General features: G+C 39.5%; 1 protein-coding gene across 5 annotated transcripts in view; it reads right to left on the reverse strand.

The window, feature by feature from the left end:
- LOC149828603 (uncharacterized) overlaps positions 1–26627 on the reverse strand; it is a 207472-nt gene that overhangs the window by 173084 nt on the left and 7761 nt on the right. For all 5 annotated transcript variants that reach the window (XM_090017653.1, XM_090017651.1, XM_090017652.1 and 2 more), the window contains exon 2: positions 21220–21394. In XM_090017653.1, coding sequence (XP_089873779.1) covers positions 21220–21394 — 175 coding nt within the window. The remainder of the gene's footprint in view (positions 1–21219; positions 21395–26627) is intronic.

The raw sequence follows: 26627 nt of genomic DNA on the forward strand, positions 1-26627 counted from the left end.
TGCACATACAGGACGATATAGAACATAGTTAAGCAAAATAATTTAATATGTCAAGTAGACAGGCAATTATATAGCAATTTAATTTCAACAGATTCATAGAGTAACTATCATGAGCAAAATGCTAAAACTATTACAAGCATTTCACTGGCACAAGTAGGCTAATTATTATAAGCAAAGCACTGCATAAGCAAGCAAAATACAATGCTACATCAACCACACACACAATTTCATAAGTATTGAAACCTGTTGCATGCTATAGCTTTCATACGTGCATAACTCAACAAATTGTGTGATCGGATTTAAATTATGTTTCGATATTAACTGGCCAAGTGGGTACGCACAAGGCACGACTCTAGAAACAGCCTAGACTAATCCGGGGGTTTATTATGCTATGTATTTTATGATAACCCGGATAGCTGACTGAATCCGCACCTAAGGGGACGGTCAGTGACCAAGAGAGAAATCCCCAAAGCAGCATAGACAATGGATGCATCCCGAACATGGAGAGCTACCACCTAGGATAATTATGGTAGTCCCCTTCCCCTAACTCTGATGACCGGGGAAGCCGAGTTTTTTGCTCGTAACTGCCTTTAATAGCTTGTCCATCGAAGTTTTTGTACATTCCCGTCCTCTCTCCTGACAGGAGTCAGCGGTTCGAATGAGTACATCAGGGGTAGTTAACTGAAGACCCATTCTACATACTCTGGTCTTTCGACCCAACTCGAGTATCTTGCCGGTGAAGGCGGAAATCATCACTTATTTAGGTGATCTCAGCATTTTGTTATTTGCACTCATCAAGGTTGCCACAACCTACTCATCCAATCATCGAAACGTAAGAAGACGTACTTGTCAAAAAGTACGGACGCACTTGTCAAAAGTACGACTACGATAAAAGGGATATGGTTTCACCAAAGAAACCCCAACAGATATTATATGCATAAGAAGTAACACAACACAATTTGGTGGTAAGTCTTAAATTCATTTCAACAATATTTTGCATATTTCATGATATGTGGTTGTCTCGGATCTCTCTTCCGATCAACAAAGTACTTAACACGTCGTGCATGACTAAAAGTACGCTACACCAAAAGGGGAGGGGGTGCGTAGGCTTCTCAAAAGGAACACCCAACACACAACTTCATAACGATCCAAAGAATATAGGAGTACTCATTTGGCACGATTCATCCTTAAAAGCCACAATGCCTCATTAAGTCATTCACACAAGGCACAACACTATCAATCTTGCATCCGAAATTTATCTTAATATCGACATGATTCGCACGACACGCGACACTAAGTTTAATAAATGAAGAATGGGTCCTTCGACAGAACCTCACTCGATCACAGGCTCCTGCCCCCAATCGGAGTTATTCAAATTGAGCCGCAACTTGAATCGAGGTTATAAAACATTTCTCCCAAGTGTGGACTTGGGAAGGCCCAAATGTGACTTCGCAATCCTGCGAGTCTTAAAACTTAACTTTGCCAAAGCTGTGCATTTTGAAGAGCACTGGGTTGGCAGAAGAAAACTCGCTTTTACAGAACTGCAATGCACAAGCACAACTTCTAGTGTTTTGAAAACAAGTGATAACAGGATATGCACAAGACTACATTTATGTAAGTACATATTTACCATAAATGTAAGCATATGCAGGTTATAACATGACAAGCAACTCTCGACTTGTGATGCCGCACATCGAGGGAAAAGCACATAAGTAATACACGAGGTACCAAAACCATACCTTGGCCACTTACATAGGCAAACACATAAGGTCATAAGTAATACATGAGACTCGAAGACGTAACTCACTCAAAGGAAATGTGCAGGCAAAATCGTATGGAAGCAAACAAGAGCATAGGTATTGCACGAAGTATGAAACCACACCTAAAACTCATAAGCAACTATGCAAAATAATGATCGAAGAATGAAATTGTACCTCGACCCATGAGCATGCAAACAAGAAAATACGCAATGTAGAAGCAATATAACTCTAAGCATGTCTAGCACGGGCATCTTAATTATTTCAACTTAAATAGGTTCATTTATTGCCCTTTGTGCGGCTTTACCCTACCTCGGAAAGTCGTGCAGTTGCGTGCGTCTACGGGTGTAGATAATACGAGGGTCAGGCCGCGGAGCACGAACGAGGCCTGTTGCGTAAGCTGCAAAGGTACGTTATTAGTATCATTTAAATGAATAGGGAAAACGGCAACAAAGGACTGGGGTCTCGGCTTCTCTGCAAAACAAGGCAGGGGTCAACGGTTCCTGCCGACTAGAAACAGAGCGGGGTAGGGTCCAATGACCCATGCCGCCAAAAGGAAACAAGTGCAGGGGCTATCGGCCCCTGCCGGATATTTAAAGAAGGGCAGGGGCCATCAGCCCCTGCTCGACGACTAAGAGAGGGGCAGGGGCCATCGGCCCCTGCTGGGTTTCCGAAAAGGGAGGCAGGAGTCGTAGGCTCCTGCTGGCTTTAAAGGAAGGGCAGGGGCCATCGGCCCCTACCAGAAAGAGAAATGGCAGGGGCCGATGGCCCCTGCTGGAAAAATGAGCAGAGAGAGGGAGCGCAGGGGCCAAAGGCCCCCTGCGGCTTTCAAAGAGGAGGCAGGAGCCAATGGCCCCTGTCGTTCATGGAGAAAAAGGGCAGGGGCCATCGGCCCCTGCTGGTCTTTAAAAAAAAAGGAAGGGGGGCAGGGGCCAAAGGCCCCTGTCGAGCTTGAGAAAAAGAAATGGCAGGGGCCATCGGCCCCTGCTAGGTTTTAAAAGAAGAGGAGCAGGGGCCGATGGCCCCTGCCGGAAGGTAAGCAGAGAGAGAGAGAGAGACGCAGGGGCCTTTGGCCCCTGCCTGCGGCTGTCGGGAGAGGAGAAGGTAGAAGAAGAGGTGGGAGGGCTTACCTGGGGCTGCCGAAGAGGAGGTGCCGACGAGGATGTCAAAGCGGGGGAGTTGAGGTCGCCGGCGGCAACGGTCGCTGGTGGCCACAGAGGAAGGAGAGAAGGCGAGGTGGCTGGCGGCTTTGCTCGCCGGCGACAGCAAAGGGGGGGGGGGGGGGGGGGGGGGGGACGAGAGGAGACGGCGGGGTTGCAGGCGAGGGTGTCGCCCATAGGGAACAAGAAGGGGGGCGGTGCACCGATCCTCCTCCCGCAACGCTCTTAAAGAGCTCGGGGAGGGGCGAGATCCGGGGAAAACCCTCAAGGGGTTTCCTTATCCTACCGAAAGGGTGGAGCGACGCACAGGGGAGGGCTTTGCCCTCACCCTGCGTCGGGTTTTAAAACCCCAACGAGGGCGGGCCTGGGTCGGGTCCCGACCCGACCTAGGTCCGATAAATTTTTTTTTTTAATGTGGGTTTTACATATCATACCAAGCCTTAGGGGCTTATTTAAGGTCATACAACGCTTTTAAAAGTCGAAGAGTTTGACTTTGCTCAATATTAATTCCAGGTGGTGGATCCATGTAAACTTCTTCATTTAAACTTCCATTTAAAAAAGTATTTTTTACATCAAGTTGATAAATAGGTCATTTTTTTGTTGATGCGACAGATATTAAAGTCCTGACCAGGGTTACCGGAAGCGCCTAGCTAAAAGGGGAAGCGCGCTTCCCCGAAGCGCGCTTCGGAAGTGCGAAACCTCGCGCTTCCGAAGTGTGGGGGGAAGTGTCCCCCTTTTTTGGGAAGCGCGTTTCCCTTTAATGGGGGACGCGTTTCCCTTTAATGGGGGACGCGCTTCCCTTTAATGGGAAGCGCGCTTCCCATCACGCTTCCCCTCGCTTCCCCCACGCTTCCCCCTCGCTTCCCCTGTTTTTTTTCAATTTTTTGTATTTTTTATTTTTTATTTTTATTTTTTTCGCTTCCCCCTCGCTTCCGAGACGCTTCCTAGGTCGCTTCCGAGACACTTCCCGAATCGCTCCTAAGTGGTCCCACGCTTCCCCGCTTCCTGAAATTTTGAAAGTGCCTCGCTTCCCGCTCCCGCTCCCGCTCCCGCTTCCCGTATCGCTTCCCGCTCCCGCTTGCTCAACTGGCAACCATGGTCCTGACACTAGTCATTCAAGCTACGGGAGCGAATGTTTCTTCATAATCAATTCCATATTCTTGTGAGTATCCCTTAGCGACTAACCTAGCTTTATATCGTTCTAAAGATCCATCGCTTTTAGTTTTAACTTTGAAAACCCAGTGACACCCAATAGATCTTTTTTGTGGGGGTAGATTAACTATTTCCCAAGTATTAGCCTTTTTTAGTGCATCTAGTTCAACTTGTATTGCTTCAACCCAATGTGGTATAGATTTAGCTTGATTATAGTGAGCAGGTTCAAAATAAGAATGTAGGGTTATTAAACATGCTCGATAGTTGGGTGTTAAAGAATCATAGGATACAAACCTATTTGGTGGTATTGATATTCTAGAAGAATGTCTAATTTGTGGTTCCTCTGTAGACTCAGAAATTTGGGAGTATTTTTCGAAGGCACTAATAGGGTTTTCTTGATTTCTTCTTGAGTATACATTCATATTTACATCATTATCATTTGAGGGTATTATATCAAGGTTGGACACCTCACATGTATCTTCTATGCTTTCAAGAGAATCATTTTGTATGTCATCAATAAGATCATATAAAAATATGCAATCAATTTCATTTGTTTCTTCTATTTTATCAAAACCATTCTCATCTTCTAGAAATGTTACATCTTTTGAAACATAAAGTTTATCATTTTTAAAATCATAACATCTATACCCTTTTTTATTTTCACCATATCCTAGAAAAACACATTCAATTGCTTTTGGAGACAACTTATCTCTCTTATGCAATAGAACAAAGCATTTACAACCAAAAATACGAAGATGATTGAAATCAGGTAAAAATTTAAAGAGTTTTTCATGGGGAGAAGCATTTTTTAACTTAGAAGAAGGCATTCTATGGATTAGATAAGTTGCGGTTAAAACGGCTTCGGCCCAAAACTTCTTTGGAATATTTCTAGAGACAAGTAATGTTCTAGCAGTTTCTACAATGTGCTTATGTTTGCTTTCCGCTAGGCCATTTTGTTGAGGGGTTCTAGGACATGGTTTTTTTATGACAAATTCCATTTTGAGTTAAATAGTTTTGAAATTCATGAGATAAATATTCACCACCGGAATCAGTTCTCAAAGTAGATATGTTATTTTGGAATGATTTTGGATTTTTCTATGAAAATCTTTAAAGAAAGTAAATACTTCCGACTTATGACGAAGAAAATAAATCCAAACATACCGAGTAAAGTCATCAATAAAAGTAACATAATAAGAATAGCCCCCTTTAGACATGACCGGAGAAGGCCCCAGACATCCGAATGCACCAATTCAAATGGTCTTGAAGAAAGAAAAGTTCTAGTTGGAACGGAATAGACTTCATTTTTCCAAAAATACAATCTTTGCAATTAATTTCTTTTTCCTTATAAAATTTGTTTCCAAAGGAAAAAAGGTACATTTTGGAATAACTTGGATGACCAAGTCATTTATGTCAAGTTTCCATATTTTTTTCTTGGACATAAGAACAAAAATAATTTGTAGGAAGGTCTAGATGATCCATATAGTAGAGGTCTCTCTTCCTACGGCCTTGCCCAATACGCTTCCCGGACCGGAGATCCTACACAAAGCAACCATTAGATGAGAAAGATATTTCACATCCATGGTCAGCAATTTGGGAGACAGAAAAGAGATTTAAATTTAGTTTGGAAACAACTCTTACTTTTGGAACACAAAAATTTTGAGAATCTTTAAAAGAGCCAATACTTGAAATTTTTTAAAATGTTTTATCGGCCGTAGAGACACAAGAACCCTTTGAATTGGTGAAAACATCAACAAGTGGATTTTCATGGGGGTCATATGAAAAGAGGCTCCGGAGTCAAGGATCCAAGAATACGTACAGGGTGATGATGTAGAAGCAATAGCCGCACCCGATGTGGAGGAAGAAGCTTTAAGAATTTGTTGAAGAGTCATAGAAATTTGCTCAAGAGTTTCTTTGAGGTCACCATTCTTGCCTTCATCTTCTTTGGTAGTAGTTTCTTCAAGAGAGGTCACCTTAGGCTTGAAAGTTCTATTAAGCTTTGGGCAAGCGGGTTTGATGTGACCCGACTCATAGCAATGATGACAAACAATCATTTTTCTTTCTCCATTATAGTTTCCTTGTTTCCCAAAGTAAGGAGGTTTACAGGTTCTTACATTGTTGCCGGGTTTGGATACGACAAGCACTTTATCAACATGTTTACTCATACCAAGCCTTGTCTCCTCCTGAGTGATTTCGGCAATGACATCCTCAATTGGAGGAAAAATAGATCTATGAAGTGAGGATCTCACTTGCTCAAATTCGGGACGTAGCCCAAAAAGAAATTGAAACAATCGTTCTTGTTCCATTTGTTTTTGTCTCAATTCAACATCTTCCATAGCAACCCATTTTGGCTCTAAAAGAGCCAATTCATCTCATAGTGGGTTTAAGGCACTATAATAGTCTTAAATGCTAGAATCATCTTGTTTGGTGGTTCTAATCTTTTTTGAAAAAAATACGCTCTTGCAAGATCCTTTTAGGTATACATAACCTTCATAAAAAACCAAGCCTCATTGGCCCGGCGAAATCTAACTATATTACCACATACCTTGAGTTCAACATTGTTCATAAACCACGCAAGGATTTTTGCGTGATTGCTTTTTCAATCTTCCACTTCTTTTTGATGATTTTCAATGGCCTTGAGGCGAGCATCTCCTTCAAGAGCTTTTTTTTTACCTCCGTTCTTTGTGAGCATAAGTTTAGGTTCCGAAATGGTACCCATGACAAAACCCCAAAGTTTATTTCCTTTGAAGTTGTTTTCCATTGTCGATGCCCACATCATGTAATTCTTTCCATTGAGCTCGAAGGATAGGTCGATCTTTGCCTCCATGATGTTTCCAAGAAGTGAGAAGAGAAGAGATACACAAAATATGAAATATACTTACCACACTTTTCTTTCAAGAATCGAGTGGCTCTGATACCATGTAATGAGATATTGCGGAAATATAAAGAGTGTTTATAAGTACTTACAACAATGAATAAAAGAAATAATATCACAAGTCCACTAAGGGACAATACAAACACAAGCCTCTAAGAAGGAAACAATATAAAAAGCCTCTTATTGAAAAGAGAGAGAGCTCTCAATAATGCATACATATAAGGGGTTCACCCCTATTTATACAAGAGGGAGTGGAAGGAAAAGGAAGGCCAAGGGCCTCAAAAGAAGAGCCCAAAAGGGGGCTCCCATGGAGTCGTTGGGAGCCCCCAACAGTCACATTTGTGACTGTTGGGGGCTCCAACGACTCTATGGTTGGAGCCCCTTTTGGTTCCTAAAAAATACAAAAAATGAAAAAGAAATTACATTTTAACAAAAAAATAAAAATAGTTGTTTTCTAAAACTATGTGAAATTAGAAAAATACCCCTATCGGGTATTGATGTAATATATATATATGGAGTACATTTTAACACAAGAATGGGTTCTCAAATTTTGGTTTTCTATTGTTGAAAGAATATCGAAAAAACAAGAGTTTTGGGAGAAGTTTCATGTTTCCTGAGACAGGAGAAAGTTGAATTTCAAGATTTTCTATTTTCCTATCAGGGTATTCACCTGATTTGTAATTTGAAGATCTATGGGCAGTTGGAACTTGAAGGACTCTATGGTTCATCTAGGGTCTTTTTTGACAGACAAAGTTGAGAAAACTGATTTTTGGAGGATTTCACTTGAGCTTTGGGCGTTTCATTGTTGTTTTGAAGATGCTAGAACTAGCTGCACCTGCATTTGATGCTCGGATGTTATGGCGCATAGATACAGCAGCAGATACAGGGATATTGGTGCAAACCTACAGCGGGGTCGGTCCACAACAGACACCCTAAATCTACTAAAATGCGGAAGCTTCTTTTGAAAACTGGAATTGCTCACAGACAGATAATGTTTCTACTAGATTTTAGCCCAGAAGAACTCAGAATCAGGGAAAACGCCCAACACGAGAAAGATGCGTGACAAAAAGATCTTTCCAACGGATCATAAATCACCTAAAACAGATCTCTAGTTGCAGAGATGTCGATAAAACACTGGGACAGAAAATTCCACTGGGAAATGGTACCAGGGCAGACAAGCAATAGACTGTTCAGGACCAGTTTCTGAGACAGTATGGACTGAATTTGCAACTGGTCCAAAAACAAAAGTTTTAGACAAATTAGTTATCTTTCCAACAAAACAAAAATCAAAATTTTTTTATTTCGGATGGTCCATATATCAATTAATCAATGAGACGGACTGACAAAGGACAACACAGTCACCCGAGTGGCTGTCCTTGTTTCGAGCCATTTTCGACAGCGATAACGCTGAAAACAGAGAACAGCCGGAACATGCAGATTGTCGAGAAATCGACAGCTTTCTAACGAAACAAACCACGCAATTTTTCAATCACAAACGATAGAGTTATGCCTAAAATACGACAGGCGGGTCAAGCTAAGTCAGAACTCTAGAAAGCAAGCACACATAAAACTGAAGCATAAGTTCAAGTCTATTTTCAAAAACAGAGAAGATCGAATCACATGATGGTCAAAACATGAAAGTTATCGAGTTGTTCAACAGCTTTCCAACGAGTCTAAAAACTCTGTAAACTGACCAATATCAAGGGAGATATGATTCGTTTACTGAGACTGGGACAGAAGGAAAAATCCAAACCGAGAACAAATAAAACCTTAAACAAACCAAAACTTAATTTATCCAATTTTAGTTACATGTTTAAGTCCAACATGAAGAGAAAACACTTTTAATCCAGTTCTCCAATGAAACTGATCCCTTCCTCCTTAAACCCAACTTCGGATGGATCAACATCTACTAAACATGCGATAATATTCGAAACAACTTTCACAAAATGAACTTTCGAAAAACACCAATCAAATCCAACATTTTCAATATAAATCAACAATCTAGCAATCCGAAACAAAACCACCGTTCACAATTGTTCAAACACAAGATCAACAACACAAGTTTCTAGCCAAACTGAAGGAGGAGGAGTTGGCCAAACAGCAACACGATCAATGATCCACAAGTTGACAAGGAAGGAGACGTAGCCTTCCAATGGTTACCAATCTCGAACCAGCAAGCGTCTCACTACCAGCAAGACCACGAACACGATCTTGTCAATCTCACGTCAGCAACAATGGAGATTTACTCTAGCAATGGTGTTCCACCAAAATGGCCGCCACCAACAAGTTCAAACACGAACAAGTTCAAGCAAGAACACCCTAGGACGGTTAGGGTTTTCTTCACACAAACCATAACTAGGGTTCCTCCAAAGTAGTCAACCTTCTGAAGGGAACTCTTCCCATTTCCATGATTCTTTCTTTTCCGAAATTTTCTTCAAAATAGCCAAAAGACCCCCCACCTTTTTTGCTGGAAAAGTTTTATATGTGGGAGACATTGTAGCATGGCATCTCATCAGGCTTTTGGGAGGTGACCTTTCAAGAGGCCAACGAGAGAACAAGATTTCAATCCTCTTGTCTCATTGCACCTCAATCTTGACCAATGGAAACCACTAACATTGATAAGAGGCTTAAAGTGGGTGGCACCTCAAGAGGCCACCAATGGGAGGGTGGTGATATGGCTGAATTTTGAATGGCCCCTTAAGTTGTCACCTCACACTTTGGCCAATGGCACTCTAAAAGAGTTGGCCAATAGGAGGGCTCCAAGTTAGATGGATTGGACCTCCGAAATTCAAGATAAAATTGGATCCAATATTCGGATCCATTGCTGGAACAAAATAGAAAACTACCCTTTTACCCCTTACACCCTCTAGTGCCACAAATAGATCCTAACGAGCACTAGACCTATTCAGATCTGTAGAATCTGGCACCTAAAAAAATAAAACAATGTTACAAAATGAATTTTCTGAGATAGATGAAGCAAAAATCTCAGAAAACTAAATGATATGAAATGACCAAAATACCCCTCAACCCAAAATGAGCAATTTTGACATGGGGTCATGCGTCTTCTGCTCCTCGCTAATATCCCGGATGTGTTGCATCAGATACAACCACTTCTATGAAGTTTCCAATATAACTACTATATAAGGGGATACAAAGCAGGAGCCAAAATGGAGTATCCATGTGGCATAGGGTTGTGGTGATTTGACTTATTTTATTGCCAAGGGATATTAGTGTAATAATGTGTGAGCAATTGGTGGGTTGTCTGTTGGATTACTTCATTGTATTAATACATTATTTAACCTAGAATTATATGGAATGTAGCATGCATGACAAGTGTTTGATCAAAAGCATAAGCTATAAGTAGTGCCAATTTGTGGAGTTTCAATGTGTTGGGACTGCATATTGAGTGGTTGAAATTTGCACGACAACCGATTCATCATACATGGGTTGAAGAGTTTGTATGGGTTGTTCACATGAGGCACTAAATTATTGTTCTTGACTGTGTAATTACATGTTTGCGATTACTGAACCAAAGAATATTCTTGATGTTTAGCACTTAAACATTTTATTGTCAGTCCAGTTATGAATATTGTTTAAACATTACAGGATAGCACAATGGTACATATCCGGGTGGAGAGAACATGATGATATGTAAGTTGCACCCTAGATGGTGTAACAAAACGTGTCACAGGGATTCCCCCAACAGAGTACCGCACCCGCGTCGACGCGACGTGATGCGGGTGCAGCACCCGATGCTGTCAAAATGACCATGGGTGCGGTCAACCACACCCAGGGTCATATCTGTCCAAAATAGACTCAGTCAGAGTCATATCTGTCCAAAATGGACTCGGTCAACTCTAACCAAGTCCATTTTTTACCATATATATATATATGAAAGGGGGGAATCTCGAGCTTTGAATTAAATTTGCATGTAAGTCAATTATGCATGTAAATTTTCATTTTTGACCCTATATATATATATATATATATAATAAGTCAATTATGCATGTAAATTTCCAGATTCGTGTTTTGAATTAAATTTGGTTTTATGCATGCAAAAGAGTGATATTTTTCACATGCTTAGACTTATTATGTTAGGCATGTCCATGGTATTATTACAAAGTTATTTTCCTGTGCATGTGCATACATGTAAGGGATATGTTTTGCATGTACATAGTTGCATGAATGTTCACATATTAAATTGAAATAATCCATGAATTAAAGCATGCATTTGACATCAATGTGTATTTAATGAAAGCATGCATTTAACATGAATGTGTGAACTCATGCACATGCATACGAATATTGTTGTTTCATGCACATCTTTAAAATTTGCATATATGAATGTGCGTTGAGAAGTATTCGAAAGTAATGCATAGTGGCATGTTATTCATGATTTTTGCATAAGAATGCATCGATGATCAAAATGGATCATCGTGGGCCGTGTGAGCCTTGAGCATGTGTTGCGCTTTGTTTTAGTTGTTCTGTGCATTGTAAAAATCAAATGTGATATTGTTGTTCTAATTGCATTATTTTATGTTGTCACGGGCTGTAGTCCCGTGAAGAGTTGCGCATGTTGATTTGTGAACTTGTGTTGTTAATTTTGCATGTTGAATTACAAATTAAAATAAATTAATTAATAAAAAGATTAAGGAAATTAAAAAACAGTATAATCTACGTTTTCTTGATGTCCCTTCTATAGTGTGGAAATCTTGGGCATTGCAGTTTTGGGAAACCGTGAGGTTACTAAAACTCCGTGTACTTTATTGTTGCTCCTGAACCCGATATTGAGGTTCTTCTCCTGGCCACAGTTTTAGGGAGTTTCCGCCACTTTGCTTGGGGGTGGTGTGTAGACACCGTTGTTGTTTTGGTATACCAAAAAAAGTAGCACTTATAGATGCTGATTTTCCTGATGTCCTGACATTAGATGTTGATTTCTGATGTTACGATGGATGGTGTTGTTTCCTGATATCAATCGAGGGCTAAGTTTGGAACCTAGTAATAAAATACTAACTTATTTGCTAAGTTACCCTGAGAACCCTACTTGACCTCGAGAATTCTTACCTGTTTGAGTATCTGCGGGTAATAGCAATAATAAAAAGTGAAACTTAAATGTGTGTGCATCATAATAGAGACATGCATATGAAAGAGAACTTGATTAAAGATAATAAATTATTCATGCATGTGCACTGACATCATGTATTTTCTTGTTATACATTAGATCATGCATATTTATTTGCTCATTTACGTGTCGTATAAAATTAATTGCATGATATTGCATCTTGTTGCATGATGAATATTCTTACTGCTTACTAGATAATGTACAATTATTCTAATAGTATCCCTTTAAATTTTTGCATAAATCCTTTATGTATTCTTTATGCTTATTTGTTTGATTAGAGAGATTTGTACGCAGAATCTTTGATTCTGACACCTATGTTTTTATATCTTACAGCCTCTAACACCTAGTGATGGGACTTGCTTCTGGAAGAGCTAAGAGTGCATTACGACTGCTGGACAGATCACTTAGGGACAGCGTGGCTGTACTCCTTCACTTACTCCTTTGCTTACTCTGATTCTTTTATTTTGCACATGTCTCAGACTATTGGATTTTTTAATTAATAAAGTTGATTCAGTTTGGGTTTGGTTTGAAAGATAGGGTGTAAGATCCCTTGTGGTTTTGTGGATGTGAAAGGAAACTGTAAAGGCCCCGGGTTTCTAAGGAACTTTTCGCAATTGATTTAAAAAAAAAATGCACTTTTTCAGGAGTATGAGTTGGGGTCGTTACAATAGGGACAGTTTGTAAATTGCGTGTCATTCTTCTCTTAGCCTCAATTTTGCATGAATTTTGTGTTGAAGTAGTAAATATTGAAATGCATATAATCAATGAAAAGCCATCTCACTTATTGCCTAAATGTACTCATTTTGAGAGATTATACTACATTGTAACTTATTATTCTCAGACTTTTTTGTTGCACTTTTTTTATCCTGCTTCTGTAACATGATATAGATAATTTTTTAGCTAACTCAATTAGATGTTATTTTCTTTAATGTGTTGAACATTAAAAAGGAAATAAGTGTTCCGACTTACGACCTGCTACCAAAAAAGTTCCAGATATCAAGATATTACATTTGTATGTGACCATTTACTCATTTACCTTTGTTTAATGATAGTTCTAGTGATAAAGGATATGATTTTGATACTTTTTTTCTTAGTCCTTTCTTCGAAGAGAGAAGCGCAATTACTTTACAGCCTACAGTACGAATTCAATCTTATAGAGATTTGGAATTCATTTATACATGCTCTGTAGACCAGCTAGGGGAGGAGAGACGTGTTGAAGTAGAGTCAGGCCAATCAGTTACCTAAAATAGCATGAACATGGTTTGTCGTTGTACTCGTATTTTTGTTCCACCATCCGGATTTGTTTCTTACAAGTCCTTTTTTTTTCAAAACACTGGGCATTTCTAGCCCCAGTACATAATTGTGTTCAGCCACTTACTTATAAGGATGTAGCAAGTCAGCTTAAACAGAAACAAAAGATGACAAAATGACTCGTTGCACTGAATAGGATGCACCCATAGAACCTTGTATCTCTCCCACTTGGAAAGAGTGCCACTAAATGTATATGGTATACCGAGTAAAAGCAAAAGTAGATAATCCGACCGAGTGCTATTGCTACAAAGCAAGACTTGTATCCAAAGGATATGGTTAGTAGTTTGGGATAAATTAAGCAAAGACCTTTGCTCCTATTGCCCACTTGACCATTATTTTCCTCTACTTGCAACTGCATCTGTTAGACAGTGGATCTTGATGTCCAAATGACTACTTCAATGAAGATTAGAACAAGTTTTGTATGCAACTCCCTCCAAGTACTTTCGATCCACTTGGTCGAGTTTATGCATTGACAAGCTCTTGATGGTCTTAAAGGAGCACCTAGGGCTTGGTGTGAGAAATCTTGTGCAATGACTACCACTTTCCTTCCATCAAAACTCGTATGGTGTATTCTACTCCAAGGGACCATACTAGTTTTCTGCATTATGTAGATGATATGATCAAAATAGATTCTAGCATTATTACATTGGTTAAGCAAGAGCTTAAAAATTATCTGAAGTCAAGGATTTAGGGATTATATGATACTTTCTTGGTCTAGAAGTTTCTCATTTAATGTGTTGTCACAATATACAATATAAATATGTTGCTGATTTAGTATCATGAGCTAGATTTGTTGACAACCAAAAAGTGGTGGATACACAACTTGAAGTGAATGTTAATTTGACCAGGCGACTGGTTGGGAGCTTGATCTACTTGATTTGTTATACACCGGGTACTGTCTTTGTAGTTTATCAAGCACGTCAGTTTATTTGGGCACCTAAATCGGTATGGCAACTGTTTAGCAAATTACTCGATATATTCAAGATACTATTGATTATCCCTTGTTTCTTCCTTCATCAACTACTTTATAGTTGAGAGCCCACTCAAATTCATACTTGCAAAATTTCATATAGATAGGCAATCCACTAATGAGTTTTGCATCTTTTTTAATGAATTCTTCAATTCTTGATTCCTTGAAAGACCAAAAGGCAATAATGAATAGTAGTGTCTACTGCCGAAGCAGAATATAGAGTCATGGCTCAGACTACCATGAGATTGCTAGGCTAACACAACTTTTGAAGGACATAAGCATAATCAGTTTTGGATCAATTCCCATGTACTGCAACAACATAAGCACTATACATATTGCAAAGAACCTAGAGTTTCATCAGAAAATGGAGCAGATCTAGTTGCTTGTCACGTCAAAAAAGGGTCGGGACCATATACTTGAATTATCTCACTATTATGGAGCAGATTTGTTCACAAGTTTCATCTCTCTCTCTCTCTCTCTCTCTCTCTCTCTCTCTCTCTCTCTCTCTCTCTCTCTCTCTCTCTCTCTCTCTCTCTCTCTCTCTCACACACACACACACACACACATGGGTGTGTAGTCAAGAAGGTATTTGGTCCTTTTTCTGGTCTTCTCTATATCTGTTAAGATATAAGCCACACAAATGGACACACACGTAGAGTTTTAATGAAGAATAAGGTGAAGTTTCATATAACATTGCTTCTCTCTCTCACCCTCTTTCATATACTGCCACACATGAGAATTGAGAAACAACCAGTTAAAGATTCTCCAGATTACTGAAAGATTGTTTCTCCAATGAGAGGAATATCAGTATGTTCAAGATCTCTATCGTGCTATAACAAAATCTACGCACTTGGTTTATATTAAGAGTTCTCGTTATCAAACTTCCAGAAAGCAAGAGAAAACCAATTCAACCACTGGTGTCTTTATGCAAACGTTGACCCTTCAGAACTGACATGTTACTTACATTGATTTTGCTGTCAATAATTTATGTTTTTACCAAGTTACTACTTACAAGACCAAGCTAGAGACCACTCACCATCAATCATGAATCAGAAGAAACAGAAATTGATGAAAGGTGCAGCCAAAATAATAGGCTGATATTAATGCCAAAATGAACCCTTCTCAAGCAAGGAAAAACCTGACCATGATTGTAAACTGCCCAAATGCATGAATTTTTCCATCCATGTTATATCAATGAAGCCTTTTGACATATGCTCAACACAAATAAATCCATGAAGAATGAGAGATGAATGTTCACCAAAAAGTTTTAGCAAATTTAACCATTTCATTTTTCACTCCACCCAATCTTTATATCACACCGATAAGATCAGCAAAGCCTAAGCTTGGAATAATTGCAGTGTCAGTGTTATGTTGTGATGACATTGAGATTTCCGACTAAAACGACATCAAGTGTTTATGTAATCAATCCAGAGCATCTTCCAAAGGGGAAAAAATCATGATTTCATTAGGCTTTTTGATGAAGAGATAATTTATGAAAAGAATCAAAATGCAACAAAATGTTAAATCAGAGAGGTTAGTTGACAAGGCATCTTCAAGATCAAATAAAAAAGTCTTGAGTGAAAAAATAGGCTGCAACCAAGAAGAATCACCATTTTTTCACCTAGAATAAATTCAAAGAGACACGTCAGCCATAATCAGACTATGAACAGGTCCAACATGAGAGAAAATATCCTGAAAGTGCAGTAATTCCTCTCCGTCTGAACAGCCAGCTAGCAACCACTTTTCCAGACATCCCCAATTCCTACACTTCCTAAATTTTGGTGGCCTTATGAGAAGATGTCATGTAAAACTCGTAAAAAATAACCTCTCCTTGGGTTCCTTTAAAAAAAAAATGTTTGGATCTAGGTTGGATCCGACCGGATCCGAGTGGGATGTCGACCCATCCCCGTTTGGTCTATATAAACCACCCTAGAGGGGTCTCTCTCTCTCTCTCTCTCTCTCTCTCTCTCTCTCTCTCTCTCTCTCTCTCTCTCTCTCTCTCTCTCTCTCTCTCTCTCTCTCTCTCTCCAGAGTCCCCCCCCACCCTGTCATACTCTGTCTCACACCCGAGCCTTCCCGTCTCTCTTCCCCCGACTCACACTCTCGTCTCTCTCCCTGACTCTCACTCTCTTCTCTCTATGTAACCCTCTCCCCCCCCCCCGGCCCCCTCCTCGTCTCTCTCCCTTGCCGAGATCGCCAGGACCGACGCCCCCTCACACCGGGACCTCGCTGCAGCTCTTCTCGCCGGTAAATCTCTTTCTTTCTCGATCTCTCTGTTCTCTCTCTTTAGTGATGGCGGCACCAATCCGATGCCGCCATCCTTTCTGAGCAGCGGCACCACTCAGGTGCAGCCTCTTTTTTTCTATTTTTGTCAGCCAACCAGAGCCACCAATGGTGGTGGTCGTGGCTCTGGCTCGCCGGGTTTGGATTCTGAAAGGGGTCGGCAACAGCCAAAGGGTGCTGCTGCCTTTAATTTTCGGGCAACGGGAGGGAACCCGCTCCCTCACCTCTACCATCACCTATTTCGGTCAGGAGGCCAGCGCCACTTGGGCGGTGGTTATGTTCCACCGCCCTAGGCAGCGACAACGGCAGCCCCCATTTTCTACCTAGCTCCTCGAACCTTGTCAGGGAGGGGGAGGGCCTCGACCCTACCGAGCTCACCCACTCCACTGCCCCTGGGAATCGAGTGGGTTGGGTTGGGCTCGATTGGGTTGAGCCCACCAGCCCAACCAAGCCTGGGTGCCCCAAGTTGGGTGCACCCTGGGGCTCAGTTCGGTTCGGTCTGGCTTAGACGATCCACATAGCCCCCCAGCGCCCCCGCTCCTATTTTCTTTTCTCTTCTTGTTGTTGCCCTCACGCGCAATAGTAGTTGCTACTACTGCTGCCTTGGGCCCAACCAGAACCGAGTTGAGCTCGGGCCCAACCGAGTTCAGTCGGGTCCCTAATCGGTTAGGGATCAAGCTCGACTCAGTTGGAAACGGAGCCCGGCTCAGTAGTCGACCAAGTCCAAACTCATCTTGGACTCGAACTGGGTTCTAGTTTGACCCCTGCGACACAATCGTCGCATATTATGTTAATATACTATGTCACATGGGTGCGGGTGCGGGTGCGGGCGCGGGTGCGGGTGCGGGTGCGGGTGCGGGGATTCGGCACTTCCAAAAAACCCGGGTGCGGGGGTGCGGCAGGGGCAAAAATGTAATAAGTAATATATATATATATATAAAGGGGGTTGGGGAATAGGCGGGGGTTTTTTTTAAAAAGGGGGTTGGGGAATAGGCGGGGTTTTTTTTTTAAACTTTGCAGCTGTCAGGCAGCTGCTGTCAGCAGCTGACAGACAGCTGCTGCAGCTGTCAGCAGCTGTGCTGACAGCTGCTGTCAGCAGCTGTGCGTGAAAACTGAAAAACTTACTTCATGCTAGTCTGTCAGCAGCTGACAGACTAGCATAAAGTTTTTTAAAAAAAAATTCAAAGCCCATTTGGGCAAATTTTTTTTTTTTTAAAAATGGACATTAATGATCCTGGGTGCGGTCAACGCACCCAGGATCGAGTTGACCGCACCCGGTGCGGCACCCGCACCCGCGTCGAGTCGCGTCGACGCGGGTGCGGTACCCTCCTAGCCGAATCCCTGTGACATATAATATAAGATATTAACATTTTTACATCATGCAGCACGATAAAATATCTTTTAGCGAACCACGTCGGCGCAATGGATGAGACACGCTTACTGAGGCACGAGCCTTTAAAAACCTACTCTCGGAATTGTCAGAAATTTTGGCCATCTCCGAGGTAGGAGAAAGTTGCATACGAGAACAAATGTCCGAATACTTTTAACTTATACATATTATATTATATATATATTTTTTTTTTTTAATTCAATGACGCAGTTTTATATATTCTTGTCTATTTTAAATTACATCATTTACTTTGCCGTTGCACTATAATATGCACAGGCTCTTACGCAATTTATTTAGCCCAATGTACGGTTTCGTACATCGGACATCGCTTACGCAATTTATTTAGCCCGAAGTACGGTTTCGTATATCGGGCATCGCTTATGCAATTTATTTAGATCGATGTGTGGTTTCACACATCGGGCCTTGCTTTATGTCATTTACTTTGCCGCCACACTGTAATGTGCAGAGGCTTGTACTGTACTATATATGTATTCTATAAAGATATATAATTTTATAAAGTATGCAGTTTTGCGTACTTCTGCCTAATTTAAGATTATGCTTATATGTATTTAAAGACGCGGATTTGCGCATACTCGTCGAGTCTCGATTTTTAAAAGTTTTCACATGCAAGATTTCAAGCTCGCATTGTTCGCTTTCTCGCAAAGCAAAACAAGTGTTTTGCATTTGCATATTCGCAACTGAGTTTTCTCCTCAAACCAGTATAACAAAAAGGCTTCGACTACGCAGACCTAAGTGGTACGTACATCTGGTCCTTCTTTTCGGTATCCGAAATGACTTGGATATTCCTCAGCCTAAAGCACGGGACATTGAAATTTCTAAATAATGCTTGGGTTTCTTTATGAGAAACCAATACCTTTCTCATCGTAGTGGTACTTTCAGACATGCACGGCATGTTAGTACTATGATGTTTGGACTGAAGCTTCATGGTAACCTCGTAGTATGACAATGCACGATGATTAAAAGAAAATCACATAAATGGTGATAATCGCCTTCACAGGCTAGATGCTAAATTTGGTTTAAAAGACTGGAGCATGTAGAATGGGTCGCCAGTTAAAATAAGACATGACATACTCATTCACCTCTTTGGTTCCGTCAAGAGAAAGGATAGGATGGTACAAAAAACTTCGATGGCTCTTCGAGTAGCAATGACTCGGTGTTCCCGGTCATCGAAGTTAGAGGACTGAGCTATCAAAAATTAACCTAGCTAGTAGATCTCATTGGCTTCTACAGAAGTTCGGATGCATCCATTGCCATTATGCCTCTGGGAAATTCTCTTTCGGTCATAGGTCGTCCCTTTAGAAGTGGATTCAGCTAGTTGTCTGAGGTATCAAAATACATAGAATAACAAACCCCCAGGCAGTCTCAGTTGTTTGTACGTTTATCACGTGCGTACCCTCAGGTCAGTTAATTATCGAAACAAGATTATCATGCTCATTTTACTTCTTCTGAAACTGCACATCACGAAAGGAACAACGCATATGTTAGTCTTGTTCTGAATTTTGATATCTATGCACCTACCAGGCTTTGATAAGTCTGACCCGTTTTATTGGATACAGGTAATGATTAGGTTGATGTGGCAGGCGATAGCGCGATGACGTGATTATATCAAGATCTCACTATTTCTTTGTTGTTTCGCTCCTGAGTACGTTTTGTAATTTTGTATAAGGGTTTCTTTTGAAATTCCACTTTTTGTGTAAACTTTAATTATCAAAAACCTTTTTTTGAATATGTGGTTTCAATGACTATATGGAAATACAAATCCATTATGTAAAGGAAAGAAAGTTTGTAATGCGCCCGGTCCGTTGACTTATTTATTTCAATCACTATTTTCCGTTGAACTACCATTTTAAACTCTGAAAAAGGATTAATTATAAAGCTTTAAATTTTTCTTAAAAAGTTTACAAGTTTTGGATTTAGGGATATTACATGTCAAATGGTAGAAATTTCACTAAGATTGAGTCACAACAAAGATCAAGCCAACTTAAGAAATGCTTGGGAAAAGCAGCAGTTTCGAAACAAATGAACCATAGATTCCTCCTGAATCAAGAAAAAGATATAACTAGCCCCATGAACACCTTTCTTTGTCGGGTTGGTCCGTATATGCACCCTGTCCAACAAGATTAGCCACCTGAAAGACTTGGACCTCAATGAGGCACCTGGTCCTCAAAGAATAACGAATTCATTCATTAGTTATATTATTAGTTTACAACAAAAAATATGCTGCTGAAACAACCATGAGCAAAATTAGAACCCCAAGAAGGCCCTTCACGGTCATGAGTCCTTTGACTCTTACCTTCTCCATTTATTCCCTTGGATAATGGCAGACTCTCTGGCAATTTTTCACAATCCTTTCACCATCCATTTGTCAGAATTCATTTCAAAATATTTTTGTATGGTCTCAGCTGTTACTGTTTTCAAAACTTCAGGCGCTTGGAATTACTGTTCTTCCAGAGACAATCATAGAGAGAAAATCTTTTTACCTCAAGTATAGATTAGACAGAACAACCGGGTTCAGATATCAGTGCAACAAATGGCTTAGTGCCTTTTTGTTGTATCACTTTATTTGAGCATTTGACATTCTTTACCAGCATCGGTTCTTTACACATCCTTCTATTGTCTCTACTCAGGGCAATAAAACTCAAGAATAGCAGCAAAAGCAATCCACTATATGTCAGTAAGCTACCACATGATGCTATATTTCTTGACAAAGTACTTGATTGCTACAATTTTGCACTGATGTATGTAACCATGCTTAACCACTCCATTCATTAATAAAAGATATGCAGACATTCTTCATCCATATAGCCCTTGATACTATTATAAATCCCAGAATCTCTGTTTTGTTTAATGTCAAATAAAAAGTTAGAGATACTCGGACACCATAAGATTTACAAGGCGCTGAACTTTTATTCAATTTTTGGTCATGCATGCCTTTAAGTAGAAGTAGAAAGCCTTATTGGGCTCGATAGAACTTTTTCAAAAACAACCAATGCTGCTACTGTAGGCAGGATGATTTTGCATTGCATATACAACATCAAAAGATAAAGGGGAAAAAGGACTCCGACCATATATTCCATGTTTAGAAATGACCAAATATTCAATCAGATTACTACTGATTAGAAGCTTCAGATATACTATTAAAGATCATCAAAATTCACTAAGAAAAGAGACAGTTCTGAACCTCTCCAAATGCGCCCCTTCCAATAATGGTTAAAAGCTCAAAATCATCAACACATATCTTGTGTCTCTTTAGTCGCATAAATTCAGTTTCCTTCCGTTCCAGATCCTTGAGGAGATTGATTTGCTCTTCTTGTGGTACATCTGAAGAAGCCAACCTCCGTTCCAACACCCATCGTCTACAAAGAAACCAAACTTGTTTTTTAGGCTACTGATGCAATAATACTTATCAAGAGAAAATGGAGCATCACAAAAGTATATTGAATAAACAACTAATGATAAACAAGCAAGTCCATGCTATGTGAAGATGCCATAGTCACAGAATAAACTGTTGCAGGCATAAAAATCTGTGACAGTATTCTTGCATAGATTTCAAAGTAAACCACAAATAAGTAACAAATTGTACCTAAGAAACAAACCATAAATGCATCTAGATGGTTCCATGCAGATCTTTTATGACAAGAACTAAGTAACCCACTAGAAGAAAACCTATAAAAAAACATCATGACCACTATCCAAGATTCTCAAACTGTGAAAGGGACATCAAGGAAGAGATTAATTACACTGACTTTTTTTACATTTTCAAATAATTTCTAGTTCTTTACATAAGCACCGTTTTGCAAATCCACATGCAAAACCAACTTCGGGCCCTGGCCTACACAATTTAACATTGTAATTAATTTAAGAAAACCAATAATTTATAGAAATAAATTTTGCAATGCATAAATTAAAACCAACATTGGAACAACACCTGCTCCACGCCCACACAACCGCAATGATAAACATCTGACCACAAAATGCATATGAAAGTGATTTATGCATCTTTTTGCAAAATTTCAGTGGAACACACTTGTTTCACATGTCCACAATGCATATTCAATCACACAACATAAATGCACATAAAACCAATTGCGTGCGCATGCAAACAGATGCTTGCAATACACATTATCATGATTCATTCATGCATAACATCCAAACATGCACATGACCATATTTATGCAAATATCAAAATAACTTCAGAATTTTCATGCGTATGATATATACATTGGCAACATAGTATGTGAATCAGAGTTACCGGAAGCTTCTTAGATAGGTGAGAAGCTCACTTTCCGAAAACTCACTTCAGAAGCGTGATATTCCTCACTTCCAAAACTTTATAGGAATCTCGATTCTCCCACGCTTCTCCTATATTTTTCACACTCTTCATTTGTTCTTCTTATATGTTTTCTCACTCTAACTCCGCCTGTGTATAACTAAGCCCGGATAAAGGAGGAGGGTTGCGGTAGGCCTATGACAGCCAGCATAAAAACTTAGTCATACCATATGAATATGAACCAATATGAGAATTTCGTTGGGGTGTTCTCTACTAAGCGACGCGTTGTACTGTATAGGCCCGGAGGCAGTGATAAATGGGCAAGGGTTGCTAGGTCGTCGCCCGGAAGCGACGCGTCATACCGGCGCCCGTGTGGTGTCAAATAGGCAAGGGTTCCCTCACTTTGTTGGACGGGTGGGGGTAAAGAAGTTAGTCCAAGACCATAAAATTAGGTTAGCCACTTGGAACATAGGGTCTTTAACTGGTAAGTTGGTAGAGTTAGTAGATGTTATGTGTAGGAGAAATATTGATATTTTATGTCTACAAGAGACCAAATGGGTAGGTGAGAAAACAAAAATGATAGAACATTGGGGATATAAGATTTGGTATACAGGAATAAATAGGAATAGGAATGGAGTAGAGATTGTTATGAGTCGTGAGTTTATAGATAATGTAGTTGAGGTCCGTAAGAAGGGTGATAGGATTTTACTTATTAAATTAGTATTAGGTACGGATATTATTAATATTATTAGTTTTTATGCACCTCAAGTAGGTTTAGATGATTCCATTAAGCGTTAATTTTGGGAAGATTTAGATGGAGTAGTACAAGAGATATCGTATGGAAAAAGGCTTTTCATCGGCGGTGACCTTAATGGGCATGTAGGCATTAGTAGGGATGAATTTCAGAGTATCCATGGAGGCTATGGTATAGGAGAAGGAAACGAAAGTGGAGAAAGGATTTTAGATTTTGGTTTGTCCTATGATATGATCTTAGCAAACACTTGGTTTAGGAAGAGGTAGTCTCACCTAGTAACATTTAAAAGTGGGGTTAATACGAGTCAAATAGATTTTTTCCTACTTAGAAAGAGAGACAAGGGTTGTTGCATCGATTGTAAGGTTATATCGGGAGAAAGTGTAGCTATACAACATAGAGTCTTAATTTTAGATCTTAGAATTAGACAATGCCGCAAAAGGAATAGACATACGATAGATCCTAATTAAGTGGTTGGTACTAAAATGAGCTAAACAAGGAATGTTTGTAGAGCAGGTAGTTAAGGACGTTGATTGGTGTCTCGAGGAGGATTCAGAATCAATGTGGAATAAGATAGCGGGTGGCATGAGAAAGGTGGCTAAGGAGGTATTTGGTGAATCTAAAAGCGATGCACCGCTAGGTAAGGATACATCATGGTGGAACGAGGATGTCAAATTAGCTTTTAAGGTTAAAAGAGAGTGTTATAGAAATCTAAGTAAGAGTCGTGATAATGAGAATTTGGAGAAGTATATGATAGCAAAGAAGGAAGCTAAAAAAGTAGTTTGGAACGCTAAGGATAAGGTATATAAGGAGGTTTATGACAAGTTGGATACCAAAGAGGGCGAGAAAGATATTTATATGCTTGCAAAGATGAGAGATAGGAAATCGAGGGATCTGGGTATGGTTAGATGTATCAAAGATGAAACGTTTTAGTCAAAGATGAGGAGATTAAGGAGAGATTGAAGATTATTTTGATAAGTTGTTTAATGAAAGTCATGCTCAGGATCTTGGAGACTTCTACATTCCTTTTCATGAGATGAATCGTGACTTCATGCGCAAGATTCAAAAGAAAAAAATTGCAGAGGCTTTGAAGAAAATGAAATCAAGAAGGGCAGTTGGCCCAGATGGTATACCTATCGAGGCTTGGAAATGCTTGGGAGAGAAAAGTTTAGAATGGTTGACAAATCTTTTTAAGAAGATTTGACGGACAAATAAGATGCCTAATGAGTGGAGGAAGAGTACTTTGGTGCCTCTATATAAGAAATTGGGTGATATACAAGATTGCACAAACTATCGTGGTATAAAACTCATGAGTCATACTATGAAACTTTGGGAAAGGGTGATTAAGTCTAGGTTGAGGAAGGTTGTCATGATATCGGAGAATCAATTTGGTTTTATGCCTGGAAGATCAATTATGGAAGCTATACATCTTCTTAGACAACTTATTGAGAGAAATAAAGAGAGGAACATAGATTTGCATATGGTTTTTATTGAATTGGAGAAAGCATACGATAAAGTACCTAGGGACGTTCTCTGGTGGACAATGATGAAGAAAGGTGTTTCTCTCAAGTACATTAGTATAATTAAAGATATGTATGAAGGAGTAGTAACCAATGTTCGCACTTGTGGAGGGGTGACAACCAATTTTTCTACAACGGTTGGGTTACATCAAGGATCTGCTTTAAGCCCTTTCCTATTTGCTATAGTGATGGATGAGCTTACGAGATCAATTCAAGAAAATGTGTCGTAGTGTATGTTGTTTGCTGATGATATTGTTTTGATTGATGAGTCTAGAGCTGGGGTTAATGCTAAGTTAGAATTATAGAGACAGACATTGGAAGCAAGAGGTTTTCAGTTGAGTAAGAGTAAGACATAATACATGGAATGTCGGTTTAGTAAGCAACGAAGTAGTGATGGGAGTCTAGTGAAGCTTGGTGAGCAAGAAATATCGATGGATGATTGTTTCAAATATTTGGGATCTATCATTCAAAAGTATGGAGAAATTGATGAAGATGTAAATCATAGGATAAAGGTTGGGTGGATGAAATGGAAAAGTGCAACTGGAGTGTTGTGCGATCGTAAAATGCCATTGCGGTTGAAGGGAAAGTTTTATAGGACGACTATTAGGCCCGTTTTACTATATGGTACGGAATGTTGGGCTGCCAAGAGACATCATATTCAAAAAATATGGGCAAGCCCAATCAGATTTGCCATTATGATGTGTTTTGGCAATCTGGTTATATTTATTAATATGTTGTATTTGATGACTGTTATCAGATTTAACATGTTAATTTGATGATTGTCATCAGATTTAACAATATGTTAGTTGGATGATTGTCATCAGATTTATTAATATGTTATATTCAATGACTGTCATAATATTTAACATGTTAATTTGGTGATTGTCATCAGATTTAACAATATGTTGTATTTGTTGACTGTTATCAGATTTGATTTCATGAAGTTCCGTTGACTGTTATCAAATCTGATTTTTTGTTATTATGTTGATTGTTATCAGATTTGATTTCAAGTTATTTTCGTGGACTGTTATCAAATCTGATTATGTATTTTAATGACTGTCATCAGATTCGACTACACGCTATTTTCTTATGACTGTTATCAAATCTGATTTTATGTTATCATGTGAACTGTTATCAGATTTAAATTTATGTCATTTTGTTTTCTATATCAAATCTGATTACATGATGGTTTGTTAACTAGTATCAAATCTGATTGTGTTATATTGATGACTGAGATCAAAACTGATTATGTTATATTTGATGACTCTCATCAAATTTGACTATGTATTATTTGATGCAGATTCGAAAATGCATCAAGTTGTTGACTGTTACCGTACTCGGCTAAGTGTTAATTTTGATGTCCGGGTCATACTCGCATATATGTTGTTTTGATGTTGATCAGATGTGTATATTCATGTTATGTTTGGTGTTCTTTTCAGACATGCAATATGTTATTTTATATTGTTATTAGATCCGCAATTATGTTTTCTTGATACTAGGATTAGATCTGCACATATCGCGTGTGTGCAATCTGATCAAATCTGTCACCTTATGATGTGCGTGCAATCTGATAAGATCTGCACCACGTTGTGTGTGTGCAATCTGATCAAGTTTGTCACTATTTGTGCATGCGCAATCTGATCAGATTGGCCACAGTTTGAGTATGAGCAATTGGCAGTATGTTGGATATTGAATCTAAACAATTTTGCTATGTTCAAACCCGTATTCATGTTGACTGCAGGATTATGTCTCTGATTATATATTTTGATTGGTTATGTATAATTATGCATCTTAATACCATGTTGCAAATGTGCATTTCTTACGCATGGCATTCTGAAATTTATTTTGATGTTTGCATAAATACGATCATATGCATATTTGGGTGTTTATGAATGAAATTGATCATGATAATGTGTGTTGCAAGCACCGGTTCTCATGCGTATGCCTTGGGCTTTACGTGCATTCATGTTGTGTGTTTGAATGTGCATTGTGAACATGTTTTGAAACAAGGTCTGTGTTGCATGTTCACAAAAAAATTGTAAAAGATG

Source organism: Nuphar pumila, chromosome 9, assembly GCF_984573655.1.
Source record: "Nuphar pumila chromosome 9, dmNupPumi1.hap1.1, whole genome shotgun sequence".
Classification (NCBI taxonomy): Eukaryota; Viridiplantae; Streptophyta; class Magnoliopsida; order Nymphaeales; family Nymphaeaceae; genus Nuphar; species Nuphar pumila.